The sequence below is a fragment of the Aulostomus chinensis genome, chromosome 15, assembly GCF_037954235.1.
Source record: "Aulostomus chinensis isolate RoL2024-O1b breed Wild chromosome 15, RoL_Achi_v1.0, whole genome shotgun sequence".
Lineage (NCBI taxonomy): Eukaryota > Metazoa > Chordata > Actinopteri > Syngnathiformes > Aulostomidae > Aulostomus > Aulostomus chinensis.
Window position 1 is genome coordinate 23,284,632 of NC_141334.1, and position 14,849 is coordinate 23,299,480.

Consider the following 14,849-nt stretch of genomic DNA (forward strand, 5'->3'; position numbering starts at 1 on the left):
CACGCTAACCAATCAGTATAACCTGCTCCACCTGCTCCTTCATTTCTGAAATGGCTTCAGCTGGACCAGAAGCGGCATTAGGGGATTTAATCCCCAAGAAAAACAGCACATCAGTCATTTGGGAGTATTTTGGGTTTGAGGCTGCAGACATGCACCAGAAACAGGTACTGTGCAAAACCTACCACGCTAAAGTTGCAACATCCAGCGGAAACACAACCAATTTATACCGGCACTTGAAAAATCACCACAGGCATTTGCATGATGAGTGCATGACAAAAAAGTCCGGTGAAAAGTCTGGCGAAGATACTACTCAGGCCCATAGTAGCAAACAGACTACAATTACAGCATCTTTTGCCAGTGTAACTCCGAATGATAAGAGCAGCAGAAGACACCAGGAAATAACGACTGCCATAACACACTACATTGCGAAGGACATGGTGTCTGTTAACACCGTCACCAAAGACGGATTTAAAAACCTCCTCCGCACGCTGGACAGAAGATATGTGATTCCCTATCGCACCTACTTCAACCAGGTTACCATCCAACAGCTGTACGCGGAGTGTAAAGAAAAAGTGGTAACAGAGCTGAAAAATGTGGAGTATTATGCCACAACTACTGATACGTGGTCAAGCAGAACGACCGAGCCATATCTTAGTTTGACTGTACATTTCGTAAATGAAAACTTTGAGTTGAAAAGTCGCTGCCTGCAGACAGCATACTTTCTCACTGACCACACCGGAGAGAATATTGCCCTGGGATTGCGAGAGTGTCTGTCAAACTGGGGTCTGAAAGAAGAGGACCAGATGTGCATCACAACGGATAATGCAGCAAACGTCATCAAAGCTATGGAACTTAATCCATGGACCAGAGTTCAATGTTTTGGACACAGACTGTATCCTGCAACTGGTAAGTGTAAGAGTGTGTGTTTGTTTAATTTATCCATTCATACGGGTTTAATATGATGTGTGCGTGTTTTCAGTATAGTCCGTATAGCTTTTCTCAATGTTTTTCTTTGAAGCCCTTACAAATACCTACTTTGAATAATTAATATTATAATAACAGATTATTTATCATCAATAGTAGATGATGAATACTGTGTACATAACAGTATTCATCATCCACTATTGATTTGATAATTTATTTTCTTACTGTTGTCTATAATGACTCTCTTGGTTTTAATTTGTTCTCTTGCTAGAAAATCTGCCTTGCAAAAGTTTACCATTATTATCCTTACATTTTCAGCCTGTAATTCTCATTTAATGTTTATGTTCTTTTTTTTGTCCAGAAAATGCTGTTAAAGATGATGCAAGAGTTCAACGGGCAACAGGACTTTGCAAACAGATGATTGGTGTCTTCTCTCATAGCTGGAAAAAGAAAACGGCACTGAAAAAGGCACAGCAAGAATTAAATGTACCAGAGCACTCACTGATAACAGAATGTCCGACGAGATGGGGCTCAAGGCAAAAAATGATCGGGAGGGTGTTGGAGCTGAGCAAGGTGTTGTCTCAGGTCCTGTCTGAAGACATGTCACTTGGATAAACAATGCCTTTGCTCCTCTTCAGGAGTTTACAGATGCCCTGTCCGGTGAAGCTTATGTAAGTGTGTCATACCTGAAGCCAGTTCTCCATCTCCTGAGAACATCAACCCTGACTAAAAGTGACGAGGACACAGATCTTACCAAGAAAATCAAATCGAGCTCTTGGCTACATTGAAGATAAATACAGCGACCCAGCCACACAGGAGCTAGTGGACATTACTTCTTTCCTTGATCCTAGATTCAAGACTGACTACATAAGTGCAGAGAATGTCCCAGACATCAGAGAAAGAGTGAAGATTGAAATGGAACAGGTGGCACAAAAGGTAACTTGTCCTGTTTCTTTGTGTAGTTTAATAATACAAAATGCCACATCAAATCCAAGTGATATTTACATATTACATTTTTTAATGTTTACATAGAATGCCCAATTGCTCTAAATCACATCAGACTGCAAAACTTTGACAGCTCTTATCTCTGTGTTTTGCAGGAAAAGAGGGCTCGTGTCAGCACCACAGATCCCATGCCCCAGGGTGCAGCAGAGACAGAGCCATCCACCACAGGGAAGGGGAAGCGGACATTGGGCGGCTTCTTAAAGAGCAAGGCTGTCCCTCCTTCTTCCACTACGCAGTTGGAGGATGCCATGAAAGCTGAACTGGACAACTACCTGGTGACTCCTACTATTGATGGAGAGGAAGATCCACTGGCCTGGTGAAGAGTGCACAATGTTAACTTTCCATGGCTGAGCAAAGTGGCTTGTAAATTCCTATGCATACCAGCTACCAGTTCGCCATCAGAGAGATTGTTTAGTGCCAGTGGCAATGTTGTCACATGTCAGCGCTCATGTCTAAAACCATCAAAGGTTGACATGCTGGTTTTCTTGACAAAAAATCTGTAAAGAGTGACGTAGAGATGTCAGGAAAGCAAGTATTGTTGATTTAGTACTTTTGAGATTTTATTTTTGTTCTGCACTTCACCCTGACTTGTGGTGTCAGCCTTTTGTTTAAAAAAAAAAAGATATTTGCTATTTTTGCCATATTGTTTTAAAGAATAGATTTGCAATATTTGGTCGCTGCTGAGCCATAAATGAACAACCCACCTATTGTAATGTCTGACATTTTTCAGAAGGGAAGAGGTAGGGTCATTTTATTTTAGTAAGTTTTATTTTATTACCATTACTTTTCAGTTTCACTTACTGTAAAAAGAGTCCAGGTTTCTTAATGTAGGGTTGAATAAAGTACTTTCACTGCTGCTATAGATGTTGATAAGCTAGCTCCCTTGAGCCATAAAAGACTGACCTTGACCTATACCTACTTGAGTATAAGGCTGTTGGGCAAGATCATTTGGTAATTGTTGAATTTAGTTTTTTGTTTTTTTTGGAATTGTTTTGTATTTTATTTAACTTTTTTTTTTTTTAACTTAACACAATTAAGGATTTTTTTGCACTACTTTAAGTTAACAGCCAAAGAGGGCTCTTTTTAGTTTCAGTTGTAATAACTGCCGTTGGTCAAGGACTTCATAGAATGTACATGCATGTTTCTTGTCAATAAATACATTTGAAATCAATTCTTAACTTTAGTTTTCATTCTTGCATTAGAGTAATGGCATTTAATGTTTTAATGCTATGATGTAATTTTCTGTCATGTTTGTAAATGTTACTGTACATGGTGAATATTGCACTGAAGCTTGATTTAAAGAAAATCGAAATCGCAATATCTGCCAGAAAAATCGCAATTAGATCTTCTAAGATCGTTCAGCCCTACTTGCCAGTGTTGTAGCACGAGTGCAGTCTCATCAGAGATGGAGTTGTTTGTCCACCTCAGTCACCATTTGAAAAAATACGAGACTGTGGTATGTGTGTTTAAAAAACTATGATTTTAGCACCAATATCCATGGGACATTTGGCTCCCACAAAAGCAGAAAACACACTCCTCACTCACTGCAAGACTTTGAAGACGATGTGCTGATGACTTGTGCATGTTCTCCAAGTGCTCACTCACTCACTCTAATAATTTGGTCCCCATCAATGCTATTGGAAATACTGTCGCTAATTTCTTCACGTTATATTCCACAGATAAATGAGTTCAAAAGAACTGTGGTAAACCTGGAGGTGACTTTCATGGCCAAACTTGATCAGTGCACCAAGAAACTAATGGATGTGGTTTCATCGAGAGGAGGAGCTTCAGCAAGGATCAGGCAAATTAAGGACCTACTTATTAAGGTATGATAAATATTGAGAGTTTGCCTGAATGCGCTATGGGCAGTTCGACATACTGCAGATTAGCCTCATTTGAATACTTTATCCTGACACCCACACTACCCTTGTTTCATATCGCACAACACAATTGAAATGTGGAGAGGAGCAGCCATCCGGTGCCTTGTTGTGTACCTCGGAGAGAAAGAAGAGGATCTGTTCAAAGAGTTTGGGGTCGGTAATATAAGATTGCTCCAGCGCTACTCACTGCCAGTCGATTTTTTAAAAATAAAGCTGGCATAATTTTTATCCAGGGTGTATAACACCATGAGTCCGAGTAGAACACCCCCATTGCCTGTTTGTATTTTAAGAAGACGAGAACAGAACCCACCCTCTCTTCTCCAGCTGCTTCAGGCGTACGCACCACGACTACATATTTTTGTAACATGGCATTTTGCAACACCATACTTCATCAACAATAAAATTAGGTGCCAGTACATAATATGAGCCATCAAACGTTCTGGTTGGTTTTTCAACCGGAAGGTTACATTGTTCAATGCTCAGAGTTTCCACTTACCATGAACACACTATTAGGCAGAAGCAGCTGGAGAAAAGTGTGAGTTTTTTTTTTTATACAAACTATTTACCCTATTTGTGCTGTTAATGAAGAATTGTGCTTGTTGTGATCATGATTTGTGGACATCAGAAGCTTTTTTAATCTCAGGCTCATGATGTTTTAGACACTGGGTTAAAATTACACTCGGATTTCCCTTTAAGTGTAATGTAAGTGTTGATAGCACTGTAAAGGAAAAGATGAACAAATGGCTGTGGTTTAACCGGTTCTCTTATTTTATGCAACATAACACGGTCGAGAAACGAATTAAACAAGACGATGTACTGTAAGACAAATTTAAGGTCAATTGTAAACGATGAAAGACAATAATTCCTTTTTCTTTTCCTTTAAAAGGACAACGAAGAGGTCAAGACCGGCTCTGAAAGTCCCATGAATAAAATGGCCATTGTTGGAGACAGTTCTACCCCCTAAAAATGGCAGATCCGTCTGTTTCAGAACACCAAAACTGTCACATTTCCTTCAGGTGACGTGATTTTTGAAGAGGCAACACAGAAATAAACTGAGAAGGTTTCTCTGTCAGGCTAGTTAGTATTATGCTATACAGTATGTTCAACCTTCAGTGTTGTTTAATAAATATGTACATATTTTAGCCCAAAGAGAATCTTTTTTTTCTTTTTGTTTTCAGAATGATTGATGGCTTACTTATTGTGATTATACTGATGTTACTATGCAGCTTTTAGTCTCTTCAGTTTGTCTCTTGCCATAACATTTGACGAGTTGGCTTTTGCTGTTCTGTGTCTATGCAGACTTTGTAGTTTCGATGGCAATTTTGAGCTGGTCACACTTACACATAGGAAGTACAAACTTTTGGCACAGAGGAGCAGTTGAAATGTTTCTTACTTTGTTTTTGCAATGCTCAAGTTCAAAATAAAAATAAGCAGTTAATTGCACAAAAGCAGTGGTTGAACTGTCTTTCTTGAAAGCACCAAAAATATTTTTAAAAAGTAGATATATGTATATTTTTTAATTTCTGCAACTTAAAAGGTTGTGTGCATTGTTATTAACCAGACAACAAATTAAACTACTTTAAAATAGTATGATAAAGTCAGAGGACTTAACATATTTTTTTTGAGTTACCAACTTAAAAACTCATCCTTATGATAACAGTGATTCAGTGAGCATTACTCAAAATAAGCTTTGACTGAAGAGGAAAAGCGAATTTGTCCAATGTAATATTGTTTGTTGGTTCAATGCAATTTCAAATTAAGTTGTCATAACTGAGAAATATTAATGGAAACTGTTGCGTTAATTTTTTTTCCCTCCGTCCATCCATTTTCTTCGGCTTATACCTGTTAAGGTTCGCAGGGGGGGCTGGAGCCTATCCCAGCAGCTTTCGGGTGAGAGGCGGGGTTCACCCTGGACAGCTCGCCAGTCCATCGCAGGGCCAACATAGAGACAAACAACCATTCACACTCAAATTCTGTGTGCTGCTTCTAAACTCGATTCCCATCAAGGCCACTGCCGACATTTAGATTGGACAAAATGCCTTGAGTTGATTCTTTTAGGAAAAAAAGAGAAAAGTTTGACTAAACGTCATGTTTCAACCAAGAGTGGACAACTACAGACTGTATTTTGTTACAAATGTCGTTTGAAGGTCATATGCTTGATATGCCAAGACAGAATTGCAGTTTTTCAGGGTTCATGTGATGTGTTCCTGTTCCAGTTCCCTTGATTCCTACTGTTCTTTATTATTGTTACACTCCTTACCTCTGGAACTTTTGGAGGGATTCTAGCGGCATATAAAAGATCCCCATTTGAAGAGGATGACCTCAAATTCTCTGCGTCTAATGAGCAGATTCTTTCTCTATTTCCCCTCTTAACAGGAATTTCCTGATAAGTGATCTCACCACTCTCCCTCTGACATTTTTTATATATATACATATATATATATATATAGAGAGAGAGAGAGAGAGAGAGAGAGAGAGAGAGAGAGCGAGCACCCTCTCCCCAGCAACTTTCACCATGATGTTCCCAGGCCAGCCAAAAGATCCCTCCAGCATGTCTCGGTTCAGCCCTGAGGCCTCCTCCCGCTAGTGCAAGGCAAGATGCAAGGCAATTTTATTTGTATAGCTGGTTTTCACAAACAGTTTGTCTCAAAGGGCTTCACCTGGCATCATAACAACATCCTCTGCCCTTAGACCCTCACATCGACTGAGGAAAATCTCCATAGAAAACCCTTTTCACAGGGAAAAATCTGAGAGACCTCAGGGTGAGCAACAGAGGAGGGATCCCTCACCCAGGACGGACAGATGTGCAGTAGATGTTGTTACAGAGAAGAAAACAGTTTACAATACAAAATGTGGAAAACATGGAAGTGTTTAGCTAGGACATGTCTGAAAACCTCCCGAGGTAGGCATCCAGGCGCATCCTCACAGGACTCCACAACTGACTCCTTTTGACATGGAGCAGCAGCAGCTCTACTCCAAGTCCCTCCCGAATGTCCAAGCTTTTCACCCTATCTCTAAGGGAGAGCCCAGCCACCCTGTGTAGGAACCTCGTTTCGGCCGCTTGAACCTGCGATCTCATTCTTTCGATCTTCACTGTTTATGACCATAGGTGAGGGTAGGAACCTAGATCGACAGGTAAATTGAGGGCTTCATTTTTTTGCATAGCTCTCTCTTCACCACAACGGACCGGTTTAGCACTTGCATGATTGCAGACATCGCCCCAGTCCATCTGCCAATCTCCCGCTCCATCCATCCTCCTCCATCACTTGAGAACAAGATCCTGAGATACTTAAACTCTTCTGCCTGAGGCAGGACCTCTGCCCCGACCCGGAGTGGGCAGTCCACCGTTTTCCGGCTGTGGACCATGGTCTCAGACTTGGAGGTGCTGATTCTCATCCCAACTGTTTCACACTCAGCTGCAAACTGCCCCAGCAGGAGCTAGAGGTCGTTGTTTGATGGAGCTAAGAGGACCACGTCATTTACAAAAAGCAGAGACATCCTCCCACCACCAAACTCAACAACCTGACAAGCGGCAGCCTTGGTGGGTTCCAAATCTCACTGGGAACAAGTCTGACTTACTGCCAGCAATGTGAACCAACCTCTCACTCCCTCGGTACAGAGACTGAAAGGCCCTTTGCAAGGGGCCATCCTCCCCATACTCATGGAGAACCCCCCCCCCCACACACACACACACACACACACACACACAGGACACCCCTGAGAACATGGTCATAAGCCTTCTCTAAATTCACAAAGCAGATGTGGATTGGTTGAAAACAAAACCAATGCCCCTTCCAGCACCCTAGTGGGAGTAAAGAGCTGATCCAATCTCCTCAATCTGAGATTCAACTATCAACCACGACACTCCAGTACCCTGGCATCGACCTTTCTGGGGAGGCTGAGGAGTGTGACCCCCAATGGTTGGAACACACCCTCTGGTCCCCTTTCTTAAAAATGGGGACCACCACCTCAATCTGTCATTCCAAAGGCACTGCTCCCCAATGTCCATGCAATGTTGCAGAGATGAATCAACCAAGACAGCCCAGACAACGTCCAGAGCCTTGATATACCCAGGGCAGATCTCATCCACCCCCGGAGCTCTGCCGCTGCACAGTTGTTTCACTGCCTTGGCGACTTCTGCCTTGGAGATGAAGTACTCACCCGGTTCTCTTTCCTCCATGGAATATGTGTTGGTGGGATTGAGGAGTTCCTCAAAGTACAGCACTGTCCAACTATCTATCAATTTGAAGTCAGCAGCCTCTCCCATCACCACCATAAACAGTGTGAGCAAGTTGCCGTCTCCCCATCTGAGGTGACAAATGGTTTGCCAGAACCTCTTTGGAGCAGATCGATCGTCTTCCAATCCAGCTTGAGATCAAAGACAGATCAAAGTAAGAAGAAAGAAACTGGTTTCTTAGAGATCACAGAGCACGGAATTTAGACACGTATCAGTTACATCAAAAGCCCATATAAAAGAAATCAGCTTCGTCAGTAAAAACATTTCATCCATATCGGCACATTAACAGTTGTCCACCAGAATCAGCTGCCACCCAGAAAGTCTTCTCTTAGCTGTAAAAACATATCTTCCTCGGTTCACCACGGTCAGCCCATGACTTGCTGGCTACACTCCGAGACTTCCACCTACCAGGTGGTGTCCTACCTTGGACAAGGCTCCTTTGGTCTCGTCACCAAATGTATTAAGACAGATGAAAACAGTGACAGAAGACAGAAGACAGTGGCCATCAAAATGATTAAGAATGAGGGATATTTTGCTGGTATGGCCCTTGAAGAGGTAAGAAGGCAACCTGAGGATTCTCAGCATCCACACTTGTGATAGTACGTGGTGACATGAGTCTAGTGCTAACCACTGCACCACTGTGCCACCTCCTTTGTGACATTTCAAAATCTTATTCTTATAAATTTTCAGATTGCAGCCTTAAAGAAAATTAGCAGCCTGCACTCAGAGAGGAGCAATCTTGTGAAATGGTATGGCCATTTCATCAACGATGGACACATATGCCTCGAATTTGAGCATCTTGATAAGAGTCTCCAGCAGTTCATGCATGAGAGACAGAACACACCTCTCCTACTGGAAGAGATACGGCCTCTCATCTCTCAGGTTTCTTCTATCATGTCAAGTTCTGCAAGTAATAAAGAGTTCAGAAAAAGATTTGTGAATAAATACTTTTAACATTGTTCTTTAACTTTTCAGATAGCAAATGCTCTTCATCACCTGAAGTCTATTGGAATCATCCATGCAGACCTCAAATTAGACAACATCATGTTGGTCGGTTGGCATGAGCCCTACAGACTCAAGGTCATTGATTTTGGCCTGGCCTTTGAGGTGTCTTCTGCCAAGGTGGGCTCATATATTCAGACCCGGCCATACAGGTGAGTAACTGCAACCCTATTTGATCTCTGAGTATTGTCTTGGTGGCTGAAGCTTAACTGTTGATGCTCTCTCAGGTCTCCAGAGATCCTGCTGGGAGCTCCGTTCAATGAGGCCATAGACATGTGGTCTCTCGGCTGCACCGCTGCAGGTCTTTACCTTGGTGTCCCTCTATACTATGCAATGACTGAATATGACATGGTGAGTAGCATATCAGGTCTGTTCTGTTTTGAACTCAGATCAAGATTTTATTGAACCTGTCAAGTGTATATTTAGTACATTTTATCTTTACAGGTTTTCACATTCTTTTCACACTCCTTTGTGCATTCGTTATATTATTTATGTAAATGAATGAATTGTTTAAAACAGACTTTCTTTGTGTTGTATCTTTAGTTGAGGTACATCATGTGGACTCAGGGTCAGCTCCCAGAGAACATTCTGGCTTCTGGAAGCAAGACAGAAAGGTTCTTCCAGAAATCCTCTGAACTTCACACCACTGCCTGGACATTAAAGGTATGGAGCTCTCCAGTAATGCTTGAATCTTACTAATCCACACACTTTTTCCAGTGCTTCATATTTTGACAAACAACATCACTTACTCATCATTTTTTCCTGAGAGGTAAGAGATGAGGGTTGTTTTCATTGACTGAAAGGTTTTTCTAAAGAATGAACCTCTAATTGGCCTGTACTTGGTGCCTCATTTAGACATGTGGAGTTAAGATGCAATCAGAGGAAGAGAAGGAGGCTCTACATTGACACACACAAAGCATTGGTTTAGTTTTGATTGAGTATTTTGAGAGGATTAAATAAATGTTTTTAGGCATATGTCTTGACATAACTTTGAACTCTGCCCCCCCAGTCAAAAGAGCAGATCCAAAGAGATGCTGGGATTGTATCACAGGAGACCAGGGCAATCTGGTTGAACAGCCTGGATGATCTCCTGCATGTAAGTGACCTCAGTAGAAATGAATAAAGGTGTAACACGCTCCAAAAATGCCAATGATGTTTCTATTTACTCTGAGAGCTGAGTGATCCATCTGAACTCTCATTTGATTTTTCAGTGCAACAAACAAGTTTTCATCTGGGATGAAGATCAGGCTACAAGGGCAGCAGATACCTTCATGTTCGTGGACATGATCAAAGGACTGCTGCACCTCGATCCGTCCCAGCGGATGACACCCTGCCAGGCTCAGGAGCACCCTTTTATTACCATGAGCCACTTGACGGGGTTTCACTCCAGCAGCTCCTAGTAAGTCCAAACTCTGAATTTGATGAACTATTCCTCCCTTCTCTCTGTGATTGTGGATTTATGTGTAATGTCTGGGACATATATGAATGAGCTCTTGCTACATTTTATCCTACAAGTTATTTTTAATAAGTTTTGCATTTGCACTGAGTTGATGACGGGTGCAGGCCATACAGGCCATGTAGTAAAGAGAACTGATCCATTTGCTTCATCTGAATATGATTCATTCTGTATATGTTATATTTTCAAGGTTCATGGATTACTTGATTTTCTTTCAGTGCAAAGTCCTGCTTCAAGATCATGTCCATTGCTAACATCAGGACACAGCCAGCTCCACAGCAGTTTCCCCCTAGGACTGCCATCCCGGTCCGTGAGGCCTTCTGTCCTTCTCTTGTTAAGAAAAGCCATCTGGGCCACCTTCCCCACAAGAGTGGACAGAAGAGTGGTAGTCAAGGGAAGAAGAGGAAGCGCAGTCCCAATCCACTAAGGACTGCCAATGCTAGAGATCAGCACAGGTAGGCTCACCCACATCAGTCTTTAAAGACTGAAAGATTAACATTTTTCAATAAAAAGTCAAACACATCTCGCACACAACAACAGCAAAATAATATTTCCTCTCTACATGGCCAGGCGATTCCATCAGCTGGCCCCTCCCCCTGCTAAGAGGCGCAAACTGGACTCTCCTCTCAGCAGTGGCCACAGGGGTGAGACCAGGGGGACAAAGCGAGCACACTCAGAAGATCGGATGAGCACAGCCCCCCACCCCAAAAGAATGAGGACTGCAGAAGCTGGAGATCAGCACAGGTAGGCTCACCTACATCAGTATTTAAAGACTCAGAGATAATACATTTCAGTAAAGTAGAAATGCAATTTGTGCCATTAAACGTCTTGTTTGACAAATAATTTCTTCCAGGAGGAAGACGCTTAGGTGGGGCCACACCCACAGCAGAGGCCTGTTTAGGCGGTCCGGTCACAGAAGGAGGAAGAATTATGGTGGAACCTGGAAATCTCATGCTAGAGTCGCCTGAGAAAACCTGGCACAAGAAGGAGAGAGAGAACAGCAGCTCGGATGGACCTGTTCTTGTTTTATTTACCTGTTCTTCTTATTTTTTTAATGTGTTTGTTTAAACACAATAATATTAACCTCAAAAATATACTCAGCTTGTTTTGTGTCAGTTCATTCGAAAAATTAAATATGTTGCATTTTTCTCCAAATTTGAAATATCAGTAATTCTTGGCCAGATTTTCAAGATTGATACATGGGTGTGATTTTCATACTGAACATCTTAATATTTGTGTGAATGGCGTTCATTTCTTTCTGTCGTGAGTTGTGAAACCTCTGCTGAGACACAGAAAGTGCTCATGACAGCTGGTGCATGAAGCCTTCCTTCAAATTTCGATGAGGTTCTTGAAATGGTGCAGGAAATAAAGAAACAATGTGGCTGAATCACAGTAGAGATGGACTGGAAGCCTGAGTGGGAATGTGGTGAGGTAAATGCCCCTAGACAAGTCCTGCTAGCTGCATTAGACAACAGAAAGAGGGGTGCAGGTGGATACGGCCTCTCCTGTCCTGTGTGGGAGAAGGGCTGGGGCCTGATTGAGTAAAGGCTAGAGGCCTCAACATGGGCCTGAAAAGAAGCCTGGCAGCTGGGGCATGGCAGGATGTGCCAAAGCCACCATGATGACGTACACAAGAATGAAGGAATGAATGAGCTCCTGGTAATGAATAAATAAGAGTGGATCTGGTTGGTCATTGATCAGGCATCCCTTCCAGGGGTGAAAGTGGCTTAAAAGTCTTGCTGGAAGGGCCCAAAGGGTGTGCATTTTTTTAAAAAGTGCACCCCCAAAGGGCACGCGGCGCCGCTGAAGTTTTGCAGTTTTTAATCAGTTTTGGGTGATTTTTATTACAGTTTTGAGGTGTCTATTCCCCACACAACTGCAGCCCCCATAGCCCCACCCTTCCCGCTCTACCCCTGGAAATGCTTTGAAAACTGCTTTTTACATTAATTGCCCACTACAGTGCTAACAACAGGGAACAGGCAGACATGCATACATGAAAAAAACAGATCATCAATATAACTCAATGATTTATTGAGCAAAATATCAGTTTACACTTTACAGTGAGTGACACAACACCCCACAGCAAGAAGTTTCCAGGTTTGAGTCCTGGCTCGGGCACGGGATCTTTCTGTGTGGAGTCTACATGTTCTCCCTGTACCTGCGTGGGTTCTCTCCAGGTACTCCAGCTTCTTCCCAACGTCCAAAGACATGCAATTGGGGACGAGGCTAATTGGATACTTTAAATTGACCCAAGTAAAGCAAAGGGATAATAAATTCAACTTAAAGTAGATGTTCAATTTCAATACAAACATTTAAGTTTGCAGCATCTATTTTTATACCTAAGTAATCAACTTTATGCATCTTGTTAAACCAAGTCGAAAAAAATGATCCATATCCATTTATATGTAATTAAGGCCTGAGCCTGAAGGTACTTCAGGCGAAGACCCTATTACGTTTGCTCGGCAGAGCAACACATTAGCAGCACTAAAAACACTAAAAACACACACTACCCAGTGTCCCAGGCCCACAGACACCCATGAGGCAGTTTAACCAGACGGCTCGGAGCCAGTTTTCACATACACACCCATTCAAAACCTGGTACTAGACTGTTCTTGCTGTCAATGAGCGCGCAATATGCGCATTATGCACATAATGTAATTTCACCCCCTTAACATGCATGAAATTCGCTGAAATTCAGCACACTTGTCCGGTCTGGCTAAACATTCACAAATAAAAAAAAACAACAACAAAAAAAAACGCAAAAGTCAATAGCGCCACCTAGGGAGCCACACAACTAAAAGATAATTTGAGATGATTTGGAACGCTATAACTCCTCCCACAAATGTCCCACAAACATAAGACCAACACCGTTGGACTCGTCTCATGAAGACGCAAAATTAGTACACCCTGATCCCTCACCTATCTACAACAGAATGCCCACAATTTGGACAAAACTGTCAAAATCAGGACTTTTTTTACTCCCCGAACAAAATCTATCTCCTCCGAGGGCATTGATGGTATCGCTTCCAAACTTTCACACATCACGCATTACTCTCCCAACTGTGCTGATTAAAAGTTATTCAAAGTTTTTATATGAATTTCTCAGTTTGGATTTTATAAGCCCTCAAAGTGGGGGAGACACGTTTCACGCTTACAATGGAAGTCTATAGGGAGACCGTGTCCTCTCAGGGTACATACTGTCAAACAAACACTTCTCACGTCTACACCATACATCCCACAGCTTTAAAAAAACCCACCACTGCATTCCTGACAAAATCCCTACAAAAATATGGTATTATGTGTCACTTTTGACCAACATATGCCGACTTATTCCACTTTTCCACACCACAATTCTGGTGATCCTCCTCTGCTCTCCACTCCAGCACAGATCAGAGACAGAGCAGTGGGGGAGGGGTTCTTAAAGGGCCAGCTCTCAGCTCTGCTCTCACTCTCTGATCAGACTCAGGCTTCTATCTCCTAAACTACAAGGCCTACACACTTGACCAATACACCGTTGGATTCGGGCCGGTGTCAGTGACGGCCGCGCGGGGGCTCAGGCCCTAACAACGCTGCTTGCAGCTTTAATTTGACTCCATAACGGTGCATCTTCCCAACAAGACACAAATATCAAGTTGGCATTACACACGTTTTCATACTGAAATTCAAAAGGTGCGTGGGCGTGGCTTCTCAAGCATCAGACGAGAGGCTCTAGGTGCAGCCGTTTTGGATAGGCGAGGCACGCTGTCTGCTTGCAGAGAAACGCGCTAACTGCTTTGGAATTTCACGTCTTCAGTCTGAAGAGTTCGGCACTGCTTATTATTGTTCACCCGGAATGGTGCGCTTCCAGGTTCTCTGTCGGGGACTTCTTGCTGCATGGCTGCTGATGCTGCTTGAAAGGTGAGCACTCGGACCGCCATTTTAGCATTTCGTTAGCATTAGAGACAACAGCTGTTGATGTTTGACTGATTGATTCTGATTTGTTGCTTGTTGATCTGACAATTGAGTGATTTAGAAGTTTTTCACCGAATCTGGGTACATTTTCTCAATGAATTGGTGTTGTAAAATTTGCAAATATGAAACTCCCAGAAAGACCACGCTTGACACTATGGGCTATGGCATGTGCATGGTGTACAATTTCTGCCGTGTCTCCATTCGGAATGCTATTGCTCTTTCAAAACATGAGCCAGCCTTAAATCGCACAAGACCAGAAGACATTCCTTTATTTTGTTGCTGTATTTGGAATAGGCAATTAAGCAGGAGTATGGTTTCAACTGAATGATAGTTGAATTCTGCTTTATTTTGTGTCGCAGATTAAGGAAGAATCACCACCGCTAATCTGGAGTCA

At 42.5% G+C, this 14,849-nt stretch overlaps 1 protein-coding gene and 2 long non-coding RNA genes across 3 annotated transcripts; all 3 read left to right on the forward strand.

Annotated features, from left to right (window-relative positions):
* The first annotated feature begins 66 nt into the window (after positions 1–66).
* LOC147249201 (uncharacterized) lies at positions 67–4,937 on the forward strand. The gene is made up of 3 exons (XR_015119556.1): positions 67–164; positions 3,609–3,755; positions 4,696–4,937. It is a non-coding gene; the product is annotated as an uncharacterized LOC147249201 (long non-coding RNA).
* LOC147249202 (uncharacterized) lies at positions 166–3,185 on the forward strand. The gene is made up of 3 exons (XR_015119553.1): positions 166–906; positions 1,286–1,860; positions 2,025–3,185. It is a non-coding gene; the product is annotated as an uncharacterized LOC147249202 (long non-coding RNA).
* A 3,390-nt stretch (positions 4,938–8,327) lies between the features above and the next one.
* On the forward strand, positions 8,328–11,588 carry LOC147249203 (homeodomain-interacting protein kinase 1-like). The gene is made up of 10 exons (XM_086227193.1): positions 8,328–8,601; positions 8,737–8,928; positions 9,022–9,200; positions 9,276–9,399; positions 9,592–9,711; positions 10,058–10,144; positions 10,260–10,447; positions 10,723–10,959; positions 11,075–11,248; positions 11,358–11,588. Exons 1-10 carry the CDS (start codon positions 8,419–8,421, stop codon positions 11,470–11,472), a joined length of 1,599 nt encoding a protein of 532 aa, XP_086083319.1. The 5' UTR covers positions 8,328–8,418; the 3' UTR covers positions 11,473–11,588.
* The last annotated feature ends 3,261 nt before the right edge of the window (positions 11,589–14,849 follow it).

Excerpts from the sequence above, each read along its gene's own strand:
- LOC147249203 (XM_086227193.1), top strand. The coding sequence starts at position 8,419 with ATGACTTGCTGGCTACACTCCGAGACTTCCACCTACCAGGTGGTGTCC. Across the intron at positions 9,201-9,275 it reads ATTCAGACCCGGCCATACAG|GTCTCCAGAGATCCTGCTGG; the intron begins GTGAGTAACTGC and ends ATGCTCTCTCAG. Across the intron at positions 10,960-11,074 it reads AATGCTAGAGATCAGCACAG|GCGATTCCATCAGCTGGCCC; the intron begins GTAGGCTCACCC and ends CTACATGGCCAG.